Source organism: Salvelinus fontinalis, chromosome 4 (assembly GCF_029448725.1).
Source record: "Salvelinus fontinalis isolate EN_2023a chromosome 4, ASM2944872v1, whole genome shotgun sequence".
Taxonomy (NCBI): domain Eukaryota; kingdom Metazoa; phylum Chordata; class Actinopteri; order Salmoniformes; family Salmonidae; genus Salvelinus; species Salvelinus fontinalis.
This window is the reverse complement of record NC_074668.1, coordinates 59,263,359-59,287,935: the sequence shown is the minus strand read 5'-3', so window position 1 is coordinate 59,287,935 and position 24,577 is coordinate 59,263,359. Positions and strand designations below refer to the sequence as shown.

Below are 24,577 nucleotides of genomic sequence, written 5' to 3'. Positions count from 1 at the left end.
ATAACTAGACATAATGAACTAACCCTGGAATCATTACCATAATCCTTCTTTATGGCTTTTGTGTATCAGGGTATGGAACTGCATTATAAACACTTTAGTTCAAAATACTGTGAATGAATACCATACAGTAATTATTCAAGGTTTATCCACTGCACGGATAGTGAGAGGGAGCAGTAAGGCTTCTTATGACTGATATGGTGTGGGAAAAAGAAGGGAAAGTGGGATACCCCATTCAGTTGTACAACTGAATGCATTCAACTGAAATGTGTCTTCCACATTTAACCCCTCTGAATCCGAGAGGTGCGGGGGGGCTACCTTAATTGACATCCCCGTCATTGCGCCCAGAGAACAGTGGGTTAACTGCCTTGCTCAGGGGCAGAACAACAGATGTTTACCTTGTCAGCTCGGGGATTCAATCTAGAAATGTTTCAGTTACTGGCGCAACGCTCCTGGTATACAGTAAGTAATGTAGTAGTATCAGTATGTTATGGCACAGATGTATGGACGTTTGAGGTTTCCCCGATCTCCGTCTTACATAATGTGTCTTTTCAATGAACATGCTTTTGAGATTGCCCAGTTATTCAGTCGGATGCTGCAATTATGAAAGAAGCCACTGATAAAGACATCTAAGGACTAAAGTAAAATCAGGTCAACTAAATCCACTTACGTTGATTACGTCGGCATCATAGACAAAACAGTTCTCTGCTTCTCCACTGAAGATAATCTCATGCAGAGAATACGCATTTTAGAAAGGGTTCCACATCGGAGGTTTTACAACTAATCAGGATCTAATACCGTGAGCGGCATGAAGTAACATTTCTTATCAAATGTCACGCTATGCCGTCAATAAAGTGATTACTGGAATTAGCAAGCAAGAAAATGTTATCCTCGGTAACACCGCTCTTTACGCAGTAATCAGTGACATTTATAGAAGTTGCCAATTTCATACAAACATGGTTTTGTCGTCCCTGCATAAAAACACACAAAGACCTGACCTCAATAGCAAGAGCTTAAAAGCTTAAAATAATTGGTCAACTAATGTACATTAGTTGACCAATTATGTATGTAGTGCACAGTACATTAGAAGTAATTCATTGCCAGTAATTAGTTGACCTTAAAAGGGAAAATCCAATCAGACATGCTTATCACACTCCCTAGAATGAAACAGTATATCTATGATCTCTATGATCCTTTGCCCCAAATCTCTACTCACGGCACACTGCAGTAGTTCATTTCCCCTCTGTCTCGTGTGATAAGGAGCATTTGGAATAGGGTGGGTTGAGGGCGGCTGATCCTCAGTAAGCTGTCAGGAGCTTTACTGGACAGACTGACATATGACTCACTCATCTCCATGTACTCTGGGCTGAGGCCCACAAAGGGACCCAGGAAGTGGTCCTTCTCATGACGCTGTAGGGTCATGTTATAGTCCTCCTGCTGCTGAGAGTCCATGTCAGACTTCCGACGCCTGATCATCTTCTTTATTTTACTGTTTTGAGCAGAGAAAAGAAATGGTAGTAACATGAGTCCAGCCCTGAGCATCTTTCTTTTAGTGCTTGGGTGTGTGTGTGTGTGTGTGTGTGCCTGCATGTGTGTGAGAGTGGGTGTGTGATTATGTCCTAGTTTCATCCAGACAGAATGGCGCCTGCTCTGTACTGTACTTACGGGATGCCGATTTCAAAAAGGTTGTTCTGGATGAGCTGTTTGCCAAGCATGGTGATGCAGAGCTGAATACACAGCTCCATCAGACAGCCTGCGTGGGCACACTGGTGTACAGACGAGACAGCAGTCAACACCATCAGACACACAGATAACAGAGGTAATCTCCATCTAACAGGTTTGAAGGTTGGCTAGCTTTGATTTGATCTACAACGCAAACTGTCTTTAGGACAGGGCTCAAGGGCACCAGGCCTGGAACCTATACAACTGCCCTGGGATACCTATAGAGCAGGGGTGTCAAAGTCAAATGGACGGAGGGCCAAATAAAAAATTTAGCTACAAGCCGAGGGCCGGACTGTTCGAATGTTCATTGAAAAATTTTTAAATGACGCATATAGTCTAGTGAACCTAATTGAACCTACTGAAAACCTAACAAATATATTCCAATATGATCAGATAAATAAAGCAATATTTTCTTATGGCTCTGTCAGTAATCTTTAATTTTCAACAGACACAAAAGACAAATTTCCTTTATATAAAAATCCCCATAACATGAACATTAAATGAAAGAAACCGGTATTCAAGGCACCATCAGTAGCCTATATTTTCTATTTTAGCAAAAGTGGGCTAAATTTACTTCAAAGAAAAAAACAATAATAGCAATTTTCTATCATCCACTCAACTGAAATATTTTTAAAATATAATTGGATTGAAATACAATAAAATAAAGTGCAAAAATCTATTAATCAAAAACAACACTTTGTTTAAGGAGAAGTAACATGCAGTGAAAACAAATATTAAACTTTAACTTTTAAACTTGAACTGAGTAAAAACTCTAAATATGTGATTGCACAGTAATGTTCACTTGTTTGAGGTTGAGGGTGATACTTGGTGGTGTCCCATCTTTTCCACAAGTTCATCAATGTTCGGGGTAAGGCTCTGAGCTGAGGAAATCCTCAGAATTGAGTGGAGGTGTTCAGCAGTAAGTCGACTTCTGTGTGATGTTTTGTTCAGGTTCATCAAAGAAAACAGTTGTTCACACAGGTATGTGCTGCCAAACATAGACAACGTTTGAGCAGCCTGGATGCGCAGCTGGGGCATTGTGTCGGGGAGGAAACGGGCGAACTCCGCAGCACCCACTGCCGCATATTTTGCCCTCAGTGCATCATTGCATTGGAGGTCAATCAACTCCATTTGGAGGTTTGGTGGTGAGCTTTCCACGTCAACAGCAAATGGGTTACCGAGCAGTTCCAACCTGCTTTTTTGTGCTTCAAAGTCAGCAAATCGGCGTCGAAAGTCAGCGGCAAGCATACCTATTTTATCAGCCAACTGTGCGCTCGGGAACGCACTGGTAGAGAGCTTCTCTTTCATGGTCTGGCAGCTGGGAAAGTGGCTCAAATTTTCTTTCCGCATCTGCGTCTCCCACAGAGTCAGTTTGGTTTTAAATGCCTTCACTGTACTGTACATATCAGAGATGACATGATCCCGACCCTGCAGCTGCAAGTTCATTGCATTCAGATGACTCGTAATGTCACACAGAAAAGCCATTTCACACAGAAACATTTCGTCTCGGAGTTGTGTTGTGTCTTTCCCTTTGCTGTCCAAGAACAGACAAATCTCCTCACGAAGCTCGAAACATCTTTGAAGCACCTTTCCCTGGCTTAGCCATCGCACCTCTGTGTGATAAGGCAAATCACCATGCTCCGTTTCTAACTCCGTCAGAAATGCCTTGAACTGGCGGTGATTCAAACCTTTGGCTCTGATAAAGTTAACTGTGCGCGTGATGATGCTCATTACATGCTCCATTTTCAAGGCTTTACCGCACAATGCTTCCTGGTGTATGATACAATGATAAGCTGTCAGCTCACCTGTCGCGTTTTCCTCTTGCATCTTTTCCCGTATCTTCGCCACCAGTCCGCTCCTGTGTCCACACATCGCAGGTGCTCCGTCGGTTGTCAAACCCACGAGTTTTTCCCAAGGCAGCTCCATCTCATTTACACATCTTGACACCTCTTCATACAAATCATGCCCCGTAGTTGTGCCATGCATAGGACGTAAAGCCAAAAACTCCTCTGTCACGCTTAGGCTGGAGTCCACTCCGCGGATGAAAATTGACAACTGGGCAATGTCAGAAATGTCGGTGCTCTCATCCACAGCCAAGGAATATGCAATGAAATCTTTTCCCTTTTTCACAAGCTGCTCTTTTAGATTGATGGACAACTGGTCTACTCTCTCGGCAATGGTGTTTCTGCTCAGACTCACATTTAAAAAGTTGCCTTTTTTCTGGGCAAACTTCGTCACAAACTTTAATCATGCAGTTTTTGATGAAATCCCCCTCCGTAAATGGCCGGGCTGATTTAGCGATCTCTTCTGCCAAAATAAAACTGGCCTTGACAGCAGCCTGGCCTTGTGATTTGGCTTTTTTGAACAGAGCCTGTCGAGATTTGAGGCCTCGTTTTAATTCCTCTGCCTTTTGTAGCCTTTGTTCCATGTCCATATTCTTGTTTTTGTCCGCGTGTTTCGTTTCATAATGTCGTCTCAGATTATACTCTTTCAGTACCGCCACACTTTCTCCACACAGAAGACACACAGGTTTTCCAGCTACCTCCGTGAACATATACTCCGACTCCCACCTTGTTTGAAACCCCCGGTTCTCAGTGTCCACCTTCCGTTTTGCCATTTTTGATGGGTATCTGAAAGTTAATTTTACTGTGATGCTGACGACTGCTGTGCCAATAAATATTGAAATGAAGCAGCCTACTGCTCGGTGCGTCACCGTTGCATTGTGGGAAATGTAGTATTGGTGCGTGTAAAAGATCTGCGGGCTGCCGGCTTGCTGCGGTCTGCGGGCCGGTTCTAATAATAAATCAAGATCATCCCAGGGGCCGTAAAAAACCTTCTCGCGGGCCGGATGTGGCCCGCGGGCCTTGACTCTGACATATGTGCTATAGAGGATCTTGCCCCTGTTACTTCGTAAATAAGGGAGGGTTATAACCATTACAGCATATGGTAATATTTCCATTGATTATCCAGCATTGAATCATTAGAACTTATTTTGGTCAACATTTAAAAGGCATTCTGGTCAATGTTCAAAGATAAACAAAGACAGTTGATTACCTCCTCCATCCTGTATGACCCGATAACATACACATAGTCCCCAGGACGCCCAACCATTCTGTGGACATACAGGTTGAAAAAAGTTCATATTCATTGGCCACTATCCTTAAGAGGTGTAAATCACACTACAAAACAAATGATTAAACATAAAATCAGGTTTTATGGTGAAAGTGTATCTATGGTCGAATATATGTTAAGATGTTTGAGTTGTGGAGAAGCTTATTAGTCAAATAGAGTAGAGGAGAGTTCAACCTGCCCCTGAAGAAGGCCAGGTAGACGATGGGGGAGAAGGCATTGGCAAACTTCAGAACAAAGGTCTTGATTATCAGCCTCTCCTCAAAACTCTTGTCAGTCTTTGGCACCTCTGAGAATAAAAACACAATGAGTTTATATCACTTGACTGATAAAGAACTGAAGAGGTTTCAGTGGTCAAGGGGGATATAATCCAGAACTGTAGCTTTTGTTGCCAACACCAGAAAGTAGTTAAAAATGTAGTTTAAAAAATATTGGTCAATACAGGTAGCACTCCCAGATAGACTGCAGGGTCTAATACAGGGAGAGCTTTGCTAAGATGGTACAGTTGTGTGATCACATGCTTCCTTTTCATATTTTGAGGGACTAACCAAGAAGAGTGAGCCAGCGAGCTACGGCTCCGTAGACCTCATCCATGATGATGATAATCACCAGGTTGATGACAGCAGCTGTGCCCTTGACAGTTGCCCGGATGTTGGAGCGAGCCGTGGGATTAGAGCTCATGTGTAAGGCAGCCTTGATGGAGATTCTGTACAGGATGACCCCGAACACTACAGCAAAGGTCACACCAACCTGCAGAGGAGACAAGAGAAGAAAACCTTTGACTTCATGAGCTGTTTAAGGCCAGGCACCACACCCTAATAAAGGTACATATTTTTAAAAAATCTTAATCATATCACAAATCAACTTTTACCAGTTGAATGTAAACACAAATTAAATATTTTTTTGTATTAAAATGTTTCTGAAATATTGTGTTAAAATATGCAAATTAGGCCATATCTAATTAAACATGCACATATTTGCATACCATGCAAATACATTTTTCTGGACACTGGATGAAGTCAAGCTAAATATTTTTGTTTCCTTTTGTCAGGACACTCCAGGACTGGACTTGTCCACAGCTGCTTTCAAAATACTTTGTATCCCTCATTTACTGAAGTGTTTCCATTATTTCGGCAGTTACCTATAGGCCTAATTGTGTGTGTGTCCAAAAGATCTGCATTGCTTTCAATTGCTAGACTAATGATCATGAGCACTCACTTCAACTTAGGTAAACTTTCCCAGCCTAATTGTGTAACCAAATATACAAATGGAGATTCAGTGAAAACAAAAATCAGACATTGATTTATCAAGACGAGTTCCTGTGCTTGTCTCAAGGCAGCACAATGCCAATGTCCCAATTAAAATGGTGCTGAAATTACCATCTACTTGACCACACACGGCAATTGCTTTACGTTTATTATAACGGTTGGATGACTTTGGGAAATTCACGTAACCCCCGGCTCTACGAACTAAGCGTGTACCCCACCCTGGGTTCAAGGCTAAATCACTGAAAGCCCGATCCTAGTGACGTCCCTGGATCTAATACCACAGACTAACATGCTGTGTGGGCCCTGGGCACATCAACTTACCATAAAAAGCATGATGAAAAATCCCATCATATATGCTGGTGCACGGTCTGTACATGTCAGTTTCACTTTTTTATCCTGAAACAGAGTAATTAATACATAATCAGGTGAGAAATAGGAGCAAACCGAAACAACTATCTGACAGCGATGTGTGTCCTCAGCCGTGATTGCTTATGCTGACAGCCATTTCCAATCAAGTCAGAGCGACTCTCGCCCCGAGCGGACTAACACCCCTCCAACCAAGCACACATAATCTGAGCTCCTGGACACGAAACTGTGCCGTCAAATCGCATCTCAATGTGTCTACAAAAGTATTCTTTTTTAATAAATAAAAAGAGGGTCAGCGACTTCAGACCGTGTTTCCAGATGAGCAACGGGGATGTAACGTAATGACCCCTTCGTGGTCTGATGAGAAAGGAGCTGACATGCACGAGCTGCAGTTCAGAGGAAGCCAGACACAAACAACCACCTGTGTTGATATCCAACATGTGCTAACTGTTGTTATGCAGCAGTAAATAGACACAGGGGAGGTTGTTCAGCTTACTATAGACTGCAGAGCATCTAAGACTAATAAAATAGCTGATAGGAGTATTGAGGGTGGGGGTATGGGTTGTGGACACTCCAGGATACATTATATTTTAGAGCCTAGGAGAAGATGAGACGTGCATGTGGAGACAGTGTCAGTAGAATTGAGGTAATCTGTATAGGAGTCCAACTTTAGATTGGCATTCTTCGGTGACATTGAATAAAGTTCTGGACTGTGACTATGTCGATAACTTTACAATGGGTGGAGTTCACGAGAGTACAAAAAGGTGGAGGCGACAAACGCCATGTGTTACGTAACCGTGCCTTTACTCATAGCACATGTGTGTTCGCAAATAGGAAATGTCGCCCAGAGACAAGAGCGAGAGGGGAGAAGCAGTCTGTGTGATTCCATTAGGATGGTTCCAGTCCCCATCTCTGACACTATAAGTCAAGAGCACCAGCGCAACAGACACTTGATGCAGCAAAATAATAGACAGAGAAACACTGAACACCATAAATAATCTTCAATATTTCATTTATTCTATGCATGGATGCATACATAGAATGAAATAAATCATGTAATAATATTTATGGTGTGTTGTTTGACAGCCCACCAAGAGGCACATGAGTGATAGGAAAAGGCCTACCTTGGGAGACATATCCTGTTTCTTCAGGGTCTTCTGCATGACTTGGATCTCATACTCAGCCCTATGGTGGTCCTAGAGTGGACAGATGCACATTAATAAACAAGCTCGTCCAGCGGTATCATCAACACATTTCACTCAAAAATGGAGGAACTGACATCATCCAGGTCAAATGGCGTTTTTAACCAGTTGTCAAGTACATAGCAACACCCACACAAAAAAATCTCGGTCATCTGCTAAGTGTTTCGGCTCGGTGCGGTGGGGTACCACCACCGACAGTTCTAGCATACAGGAGGAAATGTGTGACAGAACAATGTTAGGAGTACAGTAGCTGTAAGAGGGGATGCAGGCTTTCAAAAATGGGTTTGGCATTCATGCATTTGGAAATGTTTACTTCATTTTGATAAGGACACCTACTAGAATACCTCTACGGGTTATATTCATTATCTTGCCTGTCTACTTAACAACCTTACCCCCATCTACCAGTAAACATAAACAGTCATTGCAGTCATTGGATATTAAACAGAAACAAGCCCATAACTGTGCGAGCAGACAGAAACGGAGAAGGCTAAGCAAGTGTCTTTTAACCATCTCTGACATGCAAAGAGCCGAGGGAGAACCGGGGCAGGCAGTCACGAAGCACGGTTTACCAGACACCCTGGTGGTAAGGCAGGTATGAGGGAAACAACTGTCAACTCTGCTAACATCAGTAGGTGCTGCCTAGTGACTAAACGTTTTTAAAAAAAGGACAGGGGATGTTAAGAAGCACCTTAGTGAGAGAGAGAGAGAGAGAGAGAGAGAGGGAGAGGGAGAGGGGGAGAGAGGGAGAGAGAGAGAAAAAGAGAGAGAACAGATATTCCTTCCATATCTAGACAAAAATACACCTTCTTTACACGGCCTCTTCTTTATATTTAAAAAGGGGTGAGGTTAAAAAAAAACGTGGTACATTAAATTCCACCTCAAGACCTAGTCATTGTCTTGATCTTATCTCATATTTCTTGTGTTTTTATTTGTTATTTTATATCACTACATTGTTGGGAAAGAGCTCACAAGTAAGCACTTCACTGTACTGTTTTACATCCGTTGTATCCTGTGCATGTGGTGAATAAACTTTGAAACTTGAAATGATGACCAGATCGCCAGGCTACTCCCACCCCTCACCCCTCAAAGTGGCAAATAAGGGACTGTTTGAAAGGGGGTCATATAACCAATTCCTTATTATTTTGTTTTTACAAGTAACATACCATGAATTCTGTCTGAAATAGATAAGAATGTCAGAGTGAGGGAGAGTGATATAAACCTTGTCGGGGAAGTTGGTTAGTATTGAGTAACAGCAGCTGTAGAGAAAGCTGCAAGAAAATTAAGTTAATAAATAAAATCAATTTCAAACCTTGTGCGCCTGCTTCAGGAACCACCATAATATAAAACATAAAAAACATGATTAAGAGGAGAAATCCTTTTTCATTGTATTAGACGTTCATGTCCAAATTGGCCAAACAGGTCCAAAACAAGGGCATAGGCTCACCTCTTCCTCTTCAAAGCCAGTCAAATCCCAGATGTAATTGAGTCTCATTTGCCTTCTCTTCCAGTGCTCCATGAACATGGTAGCTGGGAAACAAAACACAACCCATCCTTAAAAATCAATCCCGCCAAGATTTTGCGATAAAAATTTCGCCAGGAATTTCGCCAAAATAGCCAGGATATTATGCACAGTCTCGAAAACCAGACACTAGGCAACAATGACCAGGGTCTGGCTTCAATGATGGACTCTTTTGGCATAGAGGAACTACTCTATCCAGGGTGGGTCCTATTCAGACAGAAAACTCGACCAACATATCACGAGGCAGACATACCAGGACGTCCTCGACTCAAACCAAACATTTGAAGGCAAAACCTTTGCAGTGGTTTTAGAAAGGTAATTGATGTAAAACTAGCCACTTGTGAAATGCACTCATTAAAAATAACCTCTGATCTCCATCTTGCTAGCTACTATTAAAGTGTACTGACTGACGTCGGCAATGTTGAAGTTCCTCTATGCCAGGGGTATTCAACCTTTTCTTGCCCAGGGATCCCCTCCCAGGCAAACCGGAGGCCCAGGGACTCCCATCATACGTTAGCAAAAAAATAATAATAATATGGCAAGGAGAAATAATCAATATATTAAAATTTATAGATTTGGTAGATAGATATTCATTATTTTGATCTCCCAACGTAATTGGAAGAGAAAGTGTAAACTAACATAGCCCATAAGCTAGAAAGGTAACTCAGAACTCCTAAGAGCAGCTGTTTAGACAAAGGTTAGCCATGTGTTGGCAACAATGTATATCCAAGTCAAGAAAGCTGACCAGCAGCCACACTGTAGCCTATTCGCAGATGATTTTTTAAAGTCTGTCAGATACTCCAGTTAGTGTAATTGGCTCCAATGAGTGTTATTTGCTCAACATTAGGAGTTGAGAAATAAAGTTGAAACCATTAGAAATAAGATTGTCCTATTTTCTACTGTAGGTATGCAATTCAAAATGCCTTTATTCCGTTGGTGCTAGCAATACATTTGGAAAAAATGTGGACCCCCTGCAGTACCTCCACGGACCCCTGGTTGAATGCCCCTGCTCTATGCCAAAAGAGTCCAATATTGAAATCAGACCCTAGGTCTAGTTACTGTCTAAGGTTTGGTTTTCGAAACTATTATGCAAGGGGTGTGCAAATTAGACCAATTAATGCACTATTACCACATAAAACAGTCAAATCATTGCAGTAATATGTCATTAAAACTGACCGATCACCGCATAACAAAGAGGACTCACAATTTCAACCAATCATGGCACATTTACCGCATAATATGGTTCAATCAAGCCACATGTCAAACTTTTTCCCTCAGCGTATTTCTGACAAATTGGACAAAATCATCGCATTTTGCAATGAACAGTATCAGAATTGCCGTAATATTTTTTATAACCACCCCTGCTTAATGACTACAGTACGAGAAAGACAAAGGATCAGGGTTTATACTTTATACTTTATAAATATAGTAAAAAAGATCAACATCTCTGAAACTCAAACAAGTTACGATATTATCGGCAGGGTAACCTAGTGGTTAGAGTGTTGGACTAGTAACCGGAAGGTTACAAGTTCAAATCCCCGTGCTGACAAGGTAAAAATCTGTCGTTCTGCCCCTGAACAGGTAGTTAACCCACTGTTCCTAGGCCGTCATTGAAAATAAGAATTTGTTCTTAACTGACTTGCCTAGTTAAATAAAGGTAAAAAAAATAAATAAAATAAAAAAACATAGGAACCTACAATCCAAACCATTATCACAATTTTAACTCAAAAGATTGTCTAATGGCAACACACTGGTCTCCCGTGGCTCCTGCACTTCCTGGTCTCATAGACTAGACGTAACATAGTGAATGTAAATCCGGGACACTCAAATAAGTATGACATGTTATATTTGGTATGGTCACATAAGACAGATGGTTATTTAAGTCATAAACGAAAGTAAGGTGGCTCTGAGACCAGGTTGCTCTGCAGGACTCTGCCTGGTCCTGTGGTCTGTAGCAGATGGCATTGTTTTATTGGCAGAAGATGAGGGAGAGAACATGGGAGGTACGGCTCACCCCAGAGGGCCATGAAGATGGAGAAGAAGACAGTGGCCGGGTTGTCAAAAAGATGGCTGGCCCTGGCCGTGCCGCATGCGGTCTTCAGCTTCCAGTAGCTGCAAGCGCGGTCACACAGTGGGCACATGGTGATGTTGTTTCTCGGATCACAAATCTCCATGCTGCGTGTGGGAGAAGAACGTTAGTGGAAAGCCTGAGTAAACGAGATCTAACCAGAATGGTCAGCATAAACTAAATGACCAGTTTGAGAGGCTATAGAGTCCAAAAGCAACGAGGAATGAAAGAATGTAATAGAATGTAAAAAAAGACTAAACCTTGCATGCGCCAGTTCCAGCAAAAGGTTGGTATTTATCAAATGTTGAACTTGACGGGAAAGTGTGCGTATCTCCACGCACATCTCAGACCATGCGTACGCACAACTTCTAGTGGTTGATCAACTGTACTGCAAGCAAATACTGTCATTTTTGGGAAATGGAGGTGGTTGATGAACAGTAATTCTAGTAGGCTAATAAAAACGTAGGTCTAATGATAAAACGGATGCATTTACATGTAAGAAGATGGCATAGCAGCATTTACTGATACACAACAAATATTAGGCTACCATTCCATCGCTCATTTAATAGCCAACCATGCTCGAAAGTAAATAGACCGGTAGCCTATGGCAGTATGGGTAGGCTACAGTATTGCTGTGCAATAGGAGCGCAACAAAATGGCCTGTTTAATCGCAGAGCCTATACCAAGGTAGGAGACAGAAACACAATCGTGTACTGATGAACAAAACATTGAACGGCAATTCGTATTTTGATTAGAAGTGTTGGCTGTAGGCAGCATTTACTTTTAAACTGGTCAATAGACAATCAATCTTGTAGAATGTGCGGCCAGTGTTTGGCACCAGGTATAGGCAGCATGAATTTTTTTGTTTGAAAAAAAAACTACTGCAAAAACATTCTGCCCACACCTTTACAGAAATGTGATCAACTTTGCCATTGCTCTCTCTTTTATAAACTGTCATGGTCCAGTTTCAACATCTCCAAATCATACAGCAAATTACGGTGTTTTTTTGTTACCATAAAAGGTGAATAGAGGGCGTTTTCTAGGCGGGGTTGTAACGCTCGTTAATGAGCGCAGAAATACAGTCTGGGTCTGAATTATCAATGAAAACGTGTATATGTTGCATGCAACAGTTTGTTGAGCACGCAAATCCTGGAACGCCAGAATCTAGTGAGAAATGTATGCATGGTTGACAAACAAGGCCCCTAGAGAGCTACCTTACTGCAGGTTTACTCCAGCCCTAATCTAGCGCACCCGATTCTAATAGTTAGCTGGTTGAGTAAGCTGAATCAGGTTTGTTACAACTGGGGTTGGAGCAGAAACCTACAGGAGGATAGGTCTCCAGGGAAAGTCCTGATGGGATACGTGATCATAAAGTGGGTCTGCCGCCCGATCGTTCTGCTCTAAGTAGACTGTTGTGGAAAAATCCACTCTCAACTCAGGCCAACAGACCGTTAGAAGGCGCTACACAGGTAGGGTCGCTTATAGATACATACAGGGAAAAAGACACCAGGAACGCACAGACTCAAAATGAAAAGCAAATAACAAATCACAGCATGTCTGTGCAAGGCAACTGTTACAGCACTGTGTTCAGCAGCTCTTGGGTTATTGATAAACCATCACTTGTGCTTCCATGCCGTTAGAAATCTAACCATGTAAGTGTAGTTGTGGATTTAACTGTAGTTGTGGGTGTAGTTGTAAGATGTCATTGTACCTGGGAATGTCATTGTCCACAGTCGCACAGCCGTACAGGAACACGATGACCCCCACTATGGCAGCAGGGATCAGCATCTGGGTGTAAACCCCCAGCCAGGCAAAGTACAGGCCAATCTTCTCCCCAAAGTACTTCCTGCAGGAGAGGAAGGAAAGCAGTACTGAGTACATACATCAGGAATCAGTTCAGATATGGTGATTAACTAACATTAACTCAAGCCAAGCCAATGATATAATGCTTTGTCTTTTTGATTGCTACAATACACTATAGCATATAGTCTCTGCCTTATCATGTCTTAGAGTTTAGAGCAGGATTTTCTCACCTGATTAACCCAATTGGTTGGTACTTGTAGAAGACACTGTAGCTTGCCCATTCTTCATACAAGATCTGACGAGACAATAACGGGTAAAACAACGTCTTAAATTTAACAATACTTAGAGGCAAAACCATGATGGAAGACTACATTTAATATAGCTTCTTATCTTACTTCTGAGTCTCATTATAGAACAGAGGAAAAGTCGGGTTGGGCTCATAAATGATTGAAATTCATCATGCAAATTATTAATTTAAACAAGGCTGGTAGGAAAGGGTCAGTCCCATTACAAAGCCCTTATGAAATAATGCATAGCCGTTACTAGTCACAGCTATGCTGTGATCTCAATTGTAACGATGTGCGCTGAGAGTCGGGAAGCAAGTTCAGAGAATGAGTGTTTTAATAAAACAAACGGAACATAATACAAAAACAAGAAACACTAACAGCACACAGACATGAAACAGAAACAATGACACCCGGGGAAGGAACCAAAGGGAGTGACATGTATAGGGAAGGTATTCAGGGAAGTGATGGAGTCCAGGTGAGACTGACGACACGCAGGTGCGCGTAACGATGGTGACAGGTGTGCGCCATAACAAGAAGCCTGGTGACCTAGAGGCCGGAGAGGGAGCACACGTGACATCACAATGCTATATTTACAGCATGAGTTTTGCTAAAGAAATCAGTGCCATTAAGGCCCAGGGGCCGGTTGCATAAAACTCCTTAAGTTTATTTTTCCCTGATCTTTTCCCTTAAAGTTTCCTTAACTTGAATCGGGTGCAGAACACATTTTAAGGTGAATTCCCCCTTAAATTAAGTAAAAAAGTTAAAGGTGCCTATGAAGTCCCTTAACTGCTTCCTTCAGTGTGGATATCAATGTAAACAGCATTTGTGGAGGTGAATGTTGCTTTTATCTGCACTGGTTACAATAGGAAAACATCAACCTGCTAAGCTACCTAGCTAAACAATGGAAGATGCACAATCCATAGCTATTCAGCTAGTAGAAACTAATAGAAACAATTTGAGAAAGAAGTTACAACAAGAAACGTGGTTCATTATCTTCTGAAGCAATTTGGCTATCCGGTCTTGATTGTAGAAGTTCTATTTTGCTAGCTCACAAAATAAATGCGATCTCTTTGATGAGATGTTCAGTCAGTGAATCAGGCCGTCTCCATGGTAACCAAATACTATTTCTGCAGTACATGCCTTCAAACTACCACGAACCCCCCTTAACCTGTTAAACTGACCCCCTCTGGTGGCATTTTCTAAATTATGCATAATCTTGAATACTACCCTCATTTCGTAGAAAGGTAAGAACTGTGGGATTCCGATAAAGGTGTCAGAAATAATGTTACTGGGCCTCCCTAGGGGACCCGGGTTCGTTCCCGGGCTGTGTCACAACCGGCCGTGATCGGACGTCCCATAGGGAGGCACACAATTGGCCAGGCGTCGTCCGGGTTAGGGGAGGGTTTGACCGGGGGGGCTTTACTTGGCTCATCACGCTCTAGCGACTCCTTGTGGCGGGCCGGGAGCCTGAACTCGGTCGCCAGTTGAACGGTGTTTCGTCCGACACATTGGTACAGCTGGCTTCCGGGTTAAGTGAGCGGGTGTTAAGAAGAGCAGTTTGGCGGGAGGACGCATGACTCGACCTTCGCCTCACGAGCCCGTTGGGGAGTTACAGTGATGAGACAAAATCGAAATTGGGGAGAAAAAGGGGGTAAAAAAAAAAATATATATAATAATAATGTGACTACTACAGAGCCCAAGATACTAGCTAGCTAACAAGACTAGCCAAGCTATCTGCGTTGTTGCTTGCATGCGATTGGCTGTGGTCTTTGGGGTGGCACTCGGCCTGGGAAACAGTGCTACCTGTCAGGCATCATTCAGGGCTTAAATACCCCACGAGCTCAGAAGCTCTTAGGTCAAGTTAAGGAACATTTAGCTTGCTAACAATCTAACTTATAAACTGATAACACAAATGAAAGCATGATGTTTACATGAAATGTAGCATCCCTTAGTGTAGCAATCAATAAAAACGCATGCTCCGATCCACTGTGAGCTCTGCCGCCCAGCCATACTGACAATCTATCATCATTACGTCTACTCCTATTTATAGAGTTTCTCGTGATCTCGACAAAACAACTTCTGTTATGTCGTGATCATGGGATAAATAAGTTGTGAACCTCGATAACGAGGGAATTATTTTTATTCATATGTCCTCTCTGGACTTTCGTACTTAAGGGAAACACTTAAGATGTTTTATGCAACTGGGCCCAGGATCAGCATGTAGGGACAGGGTGCTGTGGTCTGTGTCGTCTGACAGGTCAAGGTTATCCTTGAGCATCAAATGTTAGATTACACTTATATTGCCCCTCAGTAGTCCCTAGCGTGCATCTGCATTAAATAATATAAGTGAATTTCACTGTTGGTTTTATGTTGCACTCCTCTGCCTGTCATACATGAGGTTTCACTAATGAAGTGCCATCACTGTCAGGCAGGGAAATGGGCACCCAGGGGTCATGCCATCAGAGCCTCACAAATATTTTTTTTTACTGAACACTGAACAGTAGTCTCAATGGCACAGCACCGAACAGAGCTTCAGTAGGTTACTATCCTCCAGCCAAATGGTCCTGTCTGTTCCCAAACAGAGCTCCCACTTTGCAAGACAAATTAGTGATGCTTGTGACTCATCATAGACCAGCCTAGCGTAACAGAACACAGGACTGGAAAAACAACAAACCATGGAACAACTCATCACGACATAGCCTCTGAAATGTAATCATGCCGTCATCTCAAGGACATAAGTCATTTCTGTGACAGAGCACTCAATTTGCTCTGCACACGGACTACACCAGATGAGTGGGAAAAAACATACCCCTGCCATATCGCAGCTTGGAAATTGAGTATTTCTCTGAGGCTTTAGATTTACTTTGCTCTGGGCTTTAATCGCTTAGATTCGACCAGACTGGTTGTCGTACAATGCTTGAGGATGGTGAAAAGGGATTAAGCCTGTTGCCGTGGTGACACTTTCAATACATACAGTATAATTACTTTCTAAGCCAAAGGGGGCTTTTCCTCTCCAACGTTGCTGACGGCTTGTGTTTAGAAAGCGTTTGAATTGTGTGCTTTAACCTTTTCAATATGCTCTGACGCTATCGACAAGACTTTCCTGTCCTTTCCTGGTTTATGATAATCACTAACAGTGACACAAATGATGGATGTGTTTGTAGTTTCATTGATTGCTTATTGACATGGCCGATGATTTGCTCGTCTCACCTTTCTGTCATTGGCCTCCGCCCCCTTGCCGTCAACATCCCCCTGCAAGACAAGTAATGACAGAATTATATCTGGTCACAGAGTGCCTGGCTTCGCATGGGTATTGATATGTGTGGTAATATACTCACATCGTGAAGAGGGTACGCAGCAGTGTAAACACCGTTGCCAAGGAGACTGGTGATTCCTGTAAACGTCATTTTCAAGAGATCAAATTTACTATCAAACAGAAGGCACACAATAGCAATATTATTCTACTACAGCATACTACATGTAGTGCTGTCTGGAAAGATAAGACAGATGTCATTTACACCCCTAAAGGATCCAAATTCATTGTAATATCCCTAAGAGATAGGGGACATGGCTTGGCTTACCCATGGTGTATTTGGCTTTCGTGCATCTTGTACGTTTCAACACTTCATATACCTAAATGGGTAAAAAAAACATGAAAATAAATACAAAAATACTTCTGAAATGTATTAAGATGATCTCAGGTAAGAATCACATCCAAATAGGGCAGAAATCCTGTCTTGTGCCATGAATGTGTTAAGAAATGGACCTCAGCTCCTGGCCATTTATAAACAACTCTAAATGCATTGATGGACAAGTTGTTTTTAAACTTCACAGCAATCTCCACTGCGAGCAACATACGCTGACTGAGAAAGAATCCAATGAAAAGTAAATTACATTAGCAAATCATACATTTACTTGTGGTGCGAAGGGCTTGTAATTGACTTGCCCATCATTCAAGCAGATCTATAGTACTTACTATTGAGGCCCTGGTTTTGCTGTCGAAGAAAGAATCTCTGTCTGAGAGATCAAACCTGTTAATACAGAGGAGCCTTCTGTCAGCGGTTTATTTCAAGAGCCATGTACTCAACCAGGAGAAAGAATGTTAGTTTTGTAGGTACGCGGAGAGCAATGGTTTTTTTTTTTGTGGCCAAGATGTCACACACATTGTCATTATTTAGACCAAACATACAATACAGGGTGGCTACAGGGATAATACTGGTTGCAACATGTCTTGGTAGCTAGTCTTAGTCAGAAGCCTGGCCTACACCGTGTTCATTGAGAGACAGGAGCTCAAAATAGCCTGTAACCTCTATGCCCACTCTCTTGAATAAAACCTAGCTTGTTTACTAGCCTCACTCAAAACACATTCAAATATTGTGCTTTTTAACAATACATAATATTCTAACATCCAAACGCAGATTAACTATTCGCGGAACATCAGAGGATAAGTCTCGGATTAAAAATAAAATTGAATCGCAGTGTGGATCTCTTCCAAACAACAGCTTGGTTCAGATTTTGTTTCTGTTGATTTTGTATCCGTTGGTTTTGTGCCTGGTGATTTTGTGCCGGTTGATTGCACCTCCATTATTACTGTCAAGGCACAGTGGGGCCATTAGCCATGTCAAATATGACAAAGAGCTCAAGACTGGTGAAGACTGCGGGTAGAAGAACAATTTAAATTCCATTTACTTCAGCTCAGCCAGATCACATTATGGGGAAATGCACCTACTGAGATGAATAATTACAGGTAGCAACCAGTATCATTCATACATAATCACATCTCCTACACATTAAGCATCCAGCTCACTAATTAAAATATTTTAACATTAAAACCACTGGGCCTTGTGGGACTCCCCTTCATGCTAATGAACAGTCATTTTTACTGCAACACTAACAGTGTAATTAATATATGTCATACATGCGATCGCAAAAGTTATAATTTGATTGTGTTTATGAAGGTCTAACGTAACAGAATACTCTTTATTTTATTTCAAATAACTATTGCATTTTCATTCGATTCTGTTACTGTAGGCTATACAGTATGTAAAGAAAATTATTAAATAAAAACACAAAAATGTAAGTGTTCCCTCAATTTTATTCGTGGAGTGCCTTTGTTACAGCTATGAAACAGAAAGCATACAGTATGTCCATTGAACACGCTAACAACTTATTTTTTTAAATAAATGAGCCCCCCCCCCCAAAAAAATATAATAATAACCCAACCACCAAGGCGCGCAGTCTAATGACGAAAACATCAGTAGCCTAAACATCATTATAAGCCCAAGTGTGCTTAATAAATAGTGAAAATCAGCACATAAGCAATAATGGCATTATAAGAAGTGTCGATATGACAGCAGTGAAAAATAGTCCATTATTTATACGTTGGATACCATGGCAAATGTGTTTGTTACTTCGTTATCAAAATCTGAAGCCATCCCGTGACATGTTTTATCCAAATAAAAGTATCCCATACAAGTCTGACCAGAAGCTCTCCATATACACACTCTTTCCACCATATGCTCCATGGACATACAGGATTAAAATGAACGCTTTCAGCTTAACAGACAGATCCCAGGCAGTGTCTCCTTACCCCGTAATGACATTTTGAGTTGATAATCGCCATGTAGCAAATGTCATCGGCTTGTTCTATCTAAATGGTGCCATTCTTTCCGCTCTCCTGTCTCACTGGCGGGGGGACCTACACAGTGCCCACCATTCTGGCTTTTTTTGCTCTTAACTCTAGAAGGTGTAGGTTATTCAGGCTGAGGCTTAGAATCAGAAGAATAATCAGAGATGTCATGATTCATTTCTTCCCGCCATCTGAGTTGTTTTCAATCGGAACTTGTAGCATCGCTAACACAACATGTGCATCCGTTCATCTTGGTCGTCTTGCCATTGTAAATTACGCACGCTCTCACTGTGTACTCCCCCCAATTATATATATTTTTTAAATGGCATGTCCTCATAAAACTGGTTGTAACTCCAGTTCTGTTTGTCCTATTGAGATTCTAACAACGGCAGTGTGTTATATGTAGTTATTTAGGAAAAGTCAAGGACTGAGGCGGCAAAACTTTAAAAATGGCAGAGTAATAATTGTTTTAAACTCATGAGCAGTCAAAATGACTGCTTTAGCGGTTATAGTGTTAATAAGCCACAACCAGTACTGTAATAATTTCAATAGCTATACTCTTGCATTGTACCCATGTCTTGAATTGCAAATACATTTCTTTCCTATTGCATTACAAACATTTCAGGCCACTTTGAATTTCTCACATGCAGAGTACTGGAAGTAGACCCATTAACCTTTGAGCTCTGCATCATTGATCACTTGTCAGAACGTGCTTAATGTTCAATGATGAGCCTAAACCCCTGAACCCATGCCACAGGTCTCAGTGCTACTACTATACTCACAGGTGCTGCTTTTCCCGGGAGAACGGGTGGGAAAGATGCTTCACATTTTGGGGTCTATTTGGCTCCACTTTAGGATGAAGTGGCGCAGTCACTTTGTGGATGAACAGATTGATCCTCTCCACCACATTACCTCCCTGTTTGACTTCGTACACCTGAAGGGAAAGGGAAAACAGGAAGAAGACATGTTTAGAAATGAGTGCATGAAAGGTTATCAGTTACATTATTCTTTTTTTACTTTTTTTGTCAATTAGCAGACGCTCTTATCCAGAGCGACTTACATTTAGTGCATTCATCTTATGATAGCTAGGTGAGACAACAACCCATCACAATCGTATCAAGGACATGTTCCTTCAACAATGTGTTTATCAGCAACGTCAGTGCTAGTAGAAAAAGTCCCTTTTTTACTTTTTTTGGGGTGGGGAGGGTGGCATCGTGACACTGTGAGAGTTATTTAAGATACTCTTCAAAAAGAGTTGTAGATGTTTTCGGAAGTTTTGCAGGGACTTCGCTGTCCTGACTTTAAGGGGAAGCTTGTTCCACCTTTGGGGTGCTAAGAGAGAGAAGAGCTTCGACTGGGCTGAGCGGGTGTTGCCCTCCCATAGAAACGGACCAGTGATCCATCTAAAGGTACCTTTTTGGTGGGCATCTTGAGCTTCATGAATTCTGCCTCCCGACAGAGCACATCCCAGGGAGCATGGATCTTCAGGAAGCCAATTCCTGGGATTTTGTTCTGGAAAACAGAGAATGTGATGTTGAATAAAATAAAAATCAGGCAAAAGGTTTTCATGGATATTTTATGTGTGTTGAAATAAGTTTCCCCTGTTTTACCTGCGTGATATATGCATACCTAGAATAAAGCTACCGTCACGTCTCTAAGGACTACAGTAAGTTTTTCCAAGGTAAAGCACAGAAATGCTACTTCAGCATTGCAACTGAAAAGAAATAAAAATGCTACAGTAGCAAGGATTGTTGTTGGTTAGTGTCAGCCAAAGGCTGTATCCACTTGAATAGAAAACAATGTCTGATAGTCGAATATATACCGGACAAAAGTTCTCTCTCCACAATCTCCTCTATAAAAAAACAACAACGGTTATGTAAGTCCCTCTCATATGCTCCTGACCTACTTCCTCATACCTCCCAGCCCACTTCAGGGTCCTGGCCCTGTCTGTTGAGAACACCGTGGCAGACTACACTTTCCACAGCAATATCAAGCAGAAAAGATCCTGCCAATTCTATTTTGGGGCTCTGGTTCGATTATCCACAAACAACCCTCATTCATGGACAAAGTCAGTTAATAAAAGAACACAAGGAGGGTTGAATAAACTATGTTCAGACTTACTCAACAAAGCATAAGGATGTTGTCAACAAGTATGAAATCATTTTGAATTTGCCTTAATATCACTCAAAACAAAACTTCTCCCTTGTGAGCAACACGCACTAAATGGTAAGAGACCTCTTCATGCATGCAATGGGAAACCAACTCCCACAGAACCACATGCCTCCTACCATTTTTCGGCGAAATGTCGCGTAGCAGACATTACGAAACACATATCAACGATAAAAGATAGAACAGTAAACACATGTCAAATCTTTTCTTGAGTGGTTTCAGTAGAGGTCTGCAAAATGGAGTGGTTAGGAACTAGGCCTTACCATTACTCTTTCATACGGGGCAGTTACCCATTGATTTTAAAAACCAAATATGTTTTACGCTGTACAGGTAATTCAATCTGAATGGGACACACAATGTACCTTGTGTCTTGATCAATGCAATGATTTATGCTGAATGAGTAATGATTAATGGGTCAATAGCCACTCTCTAGGGTGTACAGTATGTAATTACCTATGACAATAGGCTTCTTTTTGCTTGTAAGGCTGAAAATAATTACTGCCATTTTAGATAAAATCTATTGCACATTATGGTGGCAAAATTGCAAGATTATGTTATAATACTTTTATTGCATCAAATGGTTGTTTTATTCAACAGAATAGAGTATTGTTAACTATTGTGTGTGTGTGTTCTACTGAGGATGGGCCTCTGGGAGATAACACTGAGAGGAGATTTACGATTTCTTTTGGGTGATAAAACCTAAAGAGCATTCCAGAGCATGAGTTAATGTTTCTGTTCTATACCGTACCAGGGAGAGATGGCTCCAGTTTGGAGTCGGAGGGCCAGACACTGTTCAATACAATGAAAACTGTTGACACAGCAGATACTGTCTGCTATGTATTTTAGGTATCTTTCATACAAATCTTAACCTTGTGACCCATTCTATATATCTGTTGTTCGTCATGTAGGTTGAAAGGGGTGTATCTTGGCTATAAAAGACCTTTGTACTTTTGTCTCGGGGCTCTCAATGAATCATCAAAGACGTTGATTCGTCAACCAGCCATCGCTATTGCAAAGCTCTCACTAATAAAGATTCAGTTTAAGTATAACTCTGACTTGTGTAATAAGTTTGACTCTCCTCATTTGATAGTACAGAAATGAACCACCACATTTGGCGACGAGGATGGGATGTGAATCTTCACTTGGTGACCGCTCCTAACGACATGGGTAAATCGTGCACGAGGGATCCCTCAAATGTGGGATCTCAGGGAGACCACGCTTCGGGAACGAAGCAGATGGACCCACCTTTGATCTGATACCACATCTCGAACATAATAATAAAATAAAAAAGTTAAACATTTTAAAAAGAAGTGAGCGAACAGCACGCGAAGTTGAGTTTTTAAGAAAAGCTTCTGTTACGTAGGCCCTGAGTGTGTATTCCTGTGTGAGGGGGGCACCTTGCAGGCGTAAACAGGGCCGAGTCAGTGGAAGATGATCTGAGAGTTAGTCAACTCAAAGACACCTATTATTGGTCGGTTGCGGGCGACCTAGAGCCGTCCTGACACTGAATTGATCACAGTGGGGATTAGTGCGGTCTGTAGGGGTGAGGGGCCAGGGTGACTGTGGGTTCTGTGTGAAGCACGGTACCTGGTGAAACCCTATTGGAAGAAGAACCTCATTCTGAAAAGTGTCTGTTGACTGTCTAACTGACCCTCAGAAGTGGTGAATTCCAATTATTTTAAATGTGCTAGCCAGGTATTCCCTGGGTTTGGTAATTTAGCGTTAAATATATAGAATCTGTGTGAACTAGTTTTGGCCATTTAATGTTAAACCATACAGAATCTGTGTGAACTAGTTCAGACCATTTGTGATATAGTATAAGATAGTAAGGTGAACCTGTACTTGTTTTAAACTTGTAATTGTTTTAAACATGTACCCCATTTTAGAAGTATTGAAATATGTAAATGTATGAGTTGCATTATCCTAGGAACTAATCATGAGATAGAAAATATTCCTGCAGGTTAAAATATTGTTGAAAAACAACTAATTGATTAGGTATGTTTGAGAAAAGCATTGTGTGAATGTGATATGAGAGTTGTGTGAATATGGAAATTAGTCTTAATCTGACGTTTGGCTAGTAACATATAGAAATATGCTTAATCAGATTATTGAAATTTGGATAATAAGCTTTGATATAACGTTATCGTGGGGTTCTGTTCCTTCACTGCCCATCATAGAATATGGTGGTATTGAGAGAGCGGGATGATATTTTAGATAAAGTAATACTGGGAATATAATTAGATACAATTTAAACCACCCATTTGTAGACGTACGTAGGTTTTGAGTGGGTATCTTTAATGGATAATTTGATAAAGATGAGGTTTAAGCATTATTAAACTGTCTACAAAGTCTGGGCAATTGTCTAAAAACTGATTGGAGTGTGTTACGCTTGTCGTTTGAATGAGGAGACCAAGGTGCAGCGTGGTAGGCGAACATCTTACTTTTATTAAAATGAACACCGAAAAACAACCAAATACAAAACGAACGTAAAGTTCTGCAGGCTACACAGCAACTAACAAAATCGAGATCCCACAAACTAAAGGTGGAAAAAAGACTGCCTAAGTATGATCCCCAATCAGAGACAACGATAGACAGCTGCCTCTGATTAGGAACCATACCCAGCCAACAAAGAAATAGAAAAACTAGAATGCCCACCCAAATCACACCCTGACCTAACCAAATAGAGAAATAAAAAGGCTCACTACGGTCAGGGCGTGAAAGAGTGTGTCCACTTTTGATTAACTTACCCTAATGATGTAAGTAATAAACGCTTATTGGATTTTCTCCATCTGGGTACTACATTTGAAATAAAACTGCCCTTAAGGCCTGAAAATGTGTTTTATTTCTTTCTTCCCAGTATGAGAGGAGTTGCTGGATATATTGAATAAACCTTTTTCCATAAAGTTAGAGTGATTTAAGATGGAATCTCGATGTAATTTATAACGTCGTACAATGCCTAGGGTATCCATCAAACTAATTATCACTGCGTGATTAATGTGATGTAGTAAAGTAATTGAAATACGTTGCATGAGAAAACAATCTAGTTTTATTAAAAAGCGCAAGATCTGGGGCCTCCCGGGTGGCGTGCTAGCTGTGCCACCAGAGACTCTGGGTTCGAGCCCAGGCTCTGTCACAGCCCGTGACCGGGAGGCCCATGGGGCGGCGCACAATTGGCCTAGCGTCGTCCGGGTTAGGGAGGGTTTGGCCGGTAGGGATATCCTTGTCTCTTCGCCCACTAGCGACTCCTGTGGCGGGCCGGGCGCAGTGCACGCTGACCAGGTCCTTAGGTGTACGGTGTTTCCTCCGACACATTGGTGCGGCTGGCTTCCAGGTTGGATGCGCGCTGTGTTAAAGAAGCTGTACGGCTTCGTTGAGTTGTTTTTCGGAGGACGCATGGCTCTCGACCTTCGTCTCTCCC

The 24,577-nt window shown here is 41.7% G+C and overlaps 1 protein-coding gene across 5 annotated transcripts in view; it reads right to left on the bottom strand.

The window, feature by feature from the left end:
- LOC129854074 (anoctamin-1-like) overlaps positions 1 to 24,577 on the bottom strand; it is a 49,748-nt gene that overhangs the window by 9,522 nt on the left and 15,649 nt on the right. For 3 of the 5 annotated variants that reach the window (XM_055920699.1, XM_055920697.1, XM_055920698.1), the window contains exons 4-20: positions 20,404 to 20,502; positions 19,773 to 19,924; positions 17,338 to 17,392; positions 16,943 to 16,994; positions 16,700 to 16,755; positions 16,572 to 16,613; positions 13,305 to 13,369; positions 12,983 to 13,117; positions 11,218 to 11,378; positions 9,129 to 9,211; positions 7,607 to 7,678; positions 6,438 to 6,512; positions 5,397 to 5,598; positions 5,026 to 5,137; positions 4,774 to 4,831; positions 1,663 to 1,763; positions 1,344 to 1,486 (exon numbers count right to left, since the gene is read on the bottom strand). In XM_055920699.1, coding sequence (XP_055776674.1) covers positions 1,344 to 1,486; positions 1,663 to 1,763; positions 4,774 to 4,831; positions 5,026 to 5,137; positions 5,397 to 5,598; positions 6,438 to 6,512; positions 7,607 to 7,678; positions 9,129 to 9,211; positions 11,218 to 11,378; positions 12,983 to 13,117; positions 13,305 to 13,369; positions 16,572 to 16,613; positions 16,700 to 16,755; positions 16,943 to 16,994; positions 17,338 to 17,392; positions 19,773 to 19,924; positions 20,404 to 20,502 — 1,663 coding nt within the window. Of the gene's footprint in view, positions 1 to 1,213; positions 1,487 to 1,662; positions 1,764 to 4,773; positions 4,832 to 5,025; positions 5,138 to 5,396; positions 5,599 to 6,437; positions 6,513 to 7,606; positions 7,679 to 9,128; positions 9,212 to 11,217; positions 11,379 to 12,982; positions 13,118 to 13,304; positions 13,370 to 16,571; positions 16,614 to 16,699; positions 16,756 to 16,942; positions 16,995 to 17,337; positions 17,393 to 19,772; positions 19,925 to 20,403; positions 20,503 to 24,577 lie in introns of all 5 variants that reach the window. The other 2 variants (XR_008759228.1, XR_008759229.1) reach the window with 1 other exon arrangement.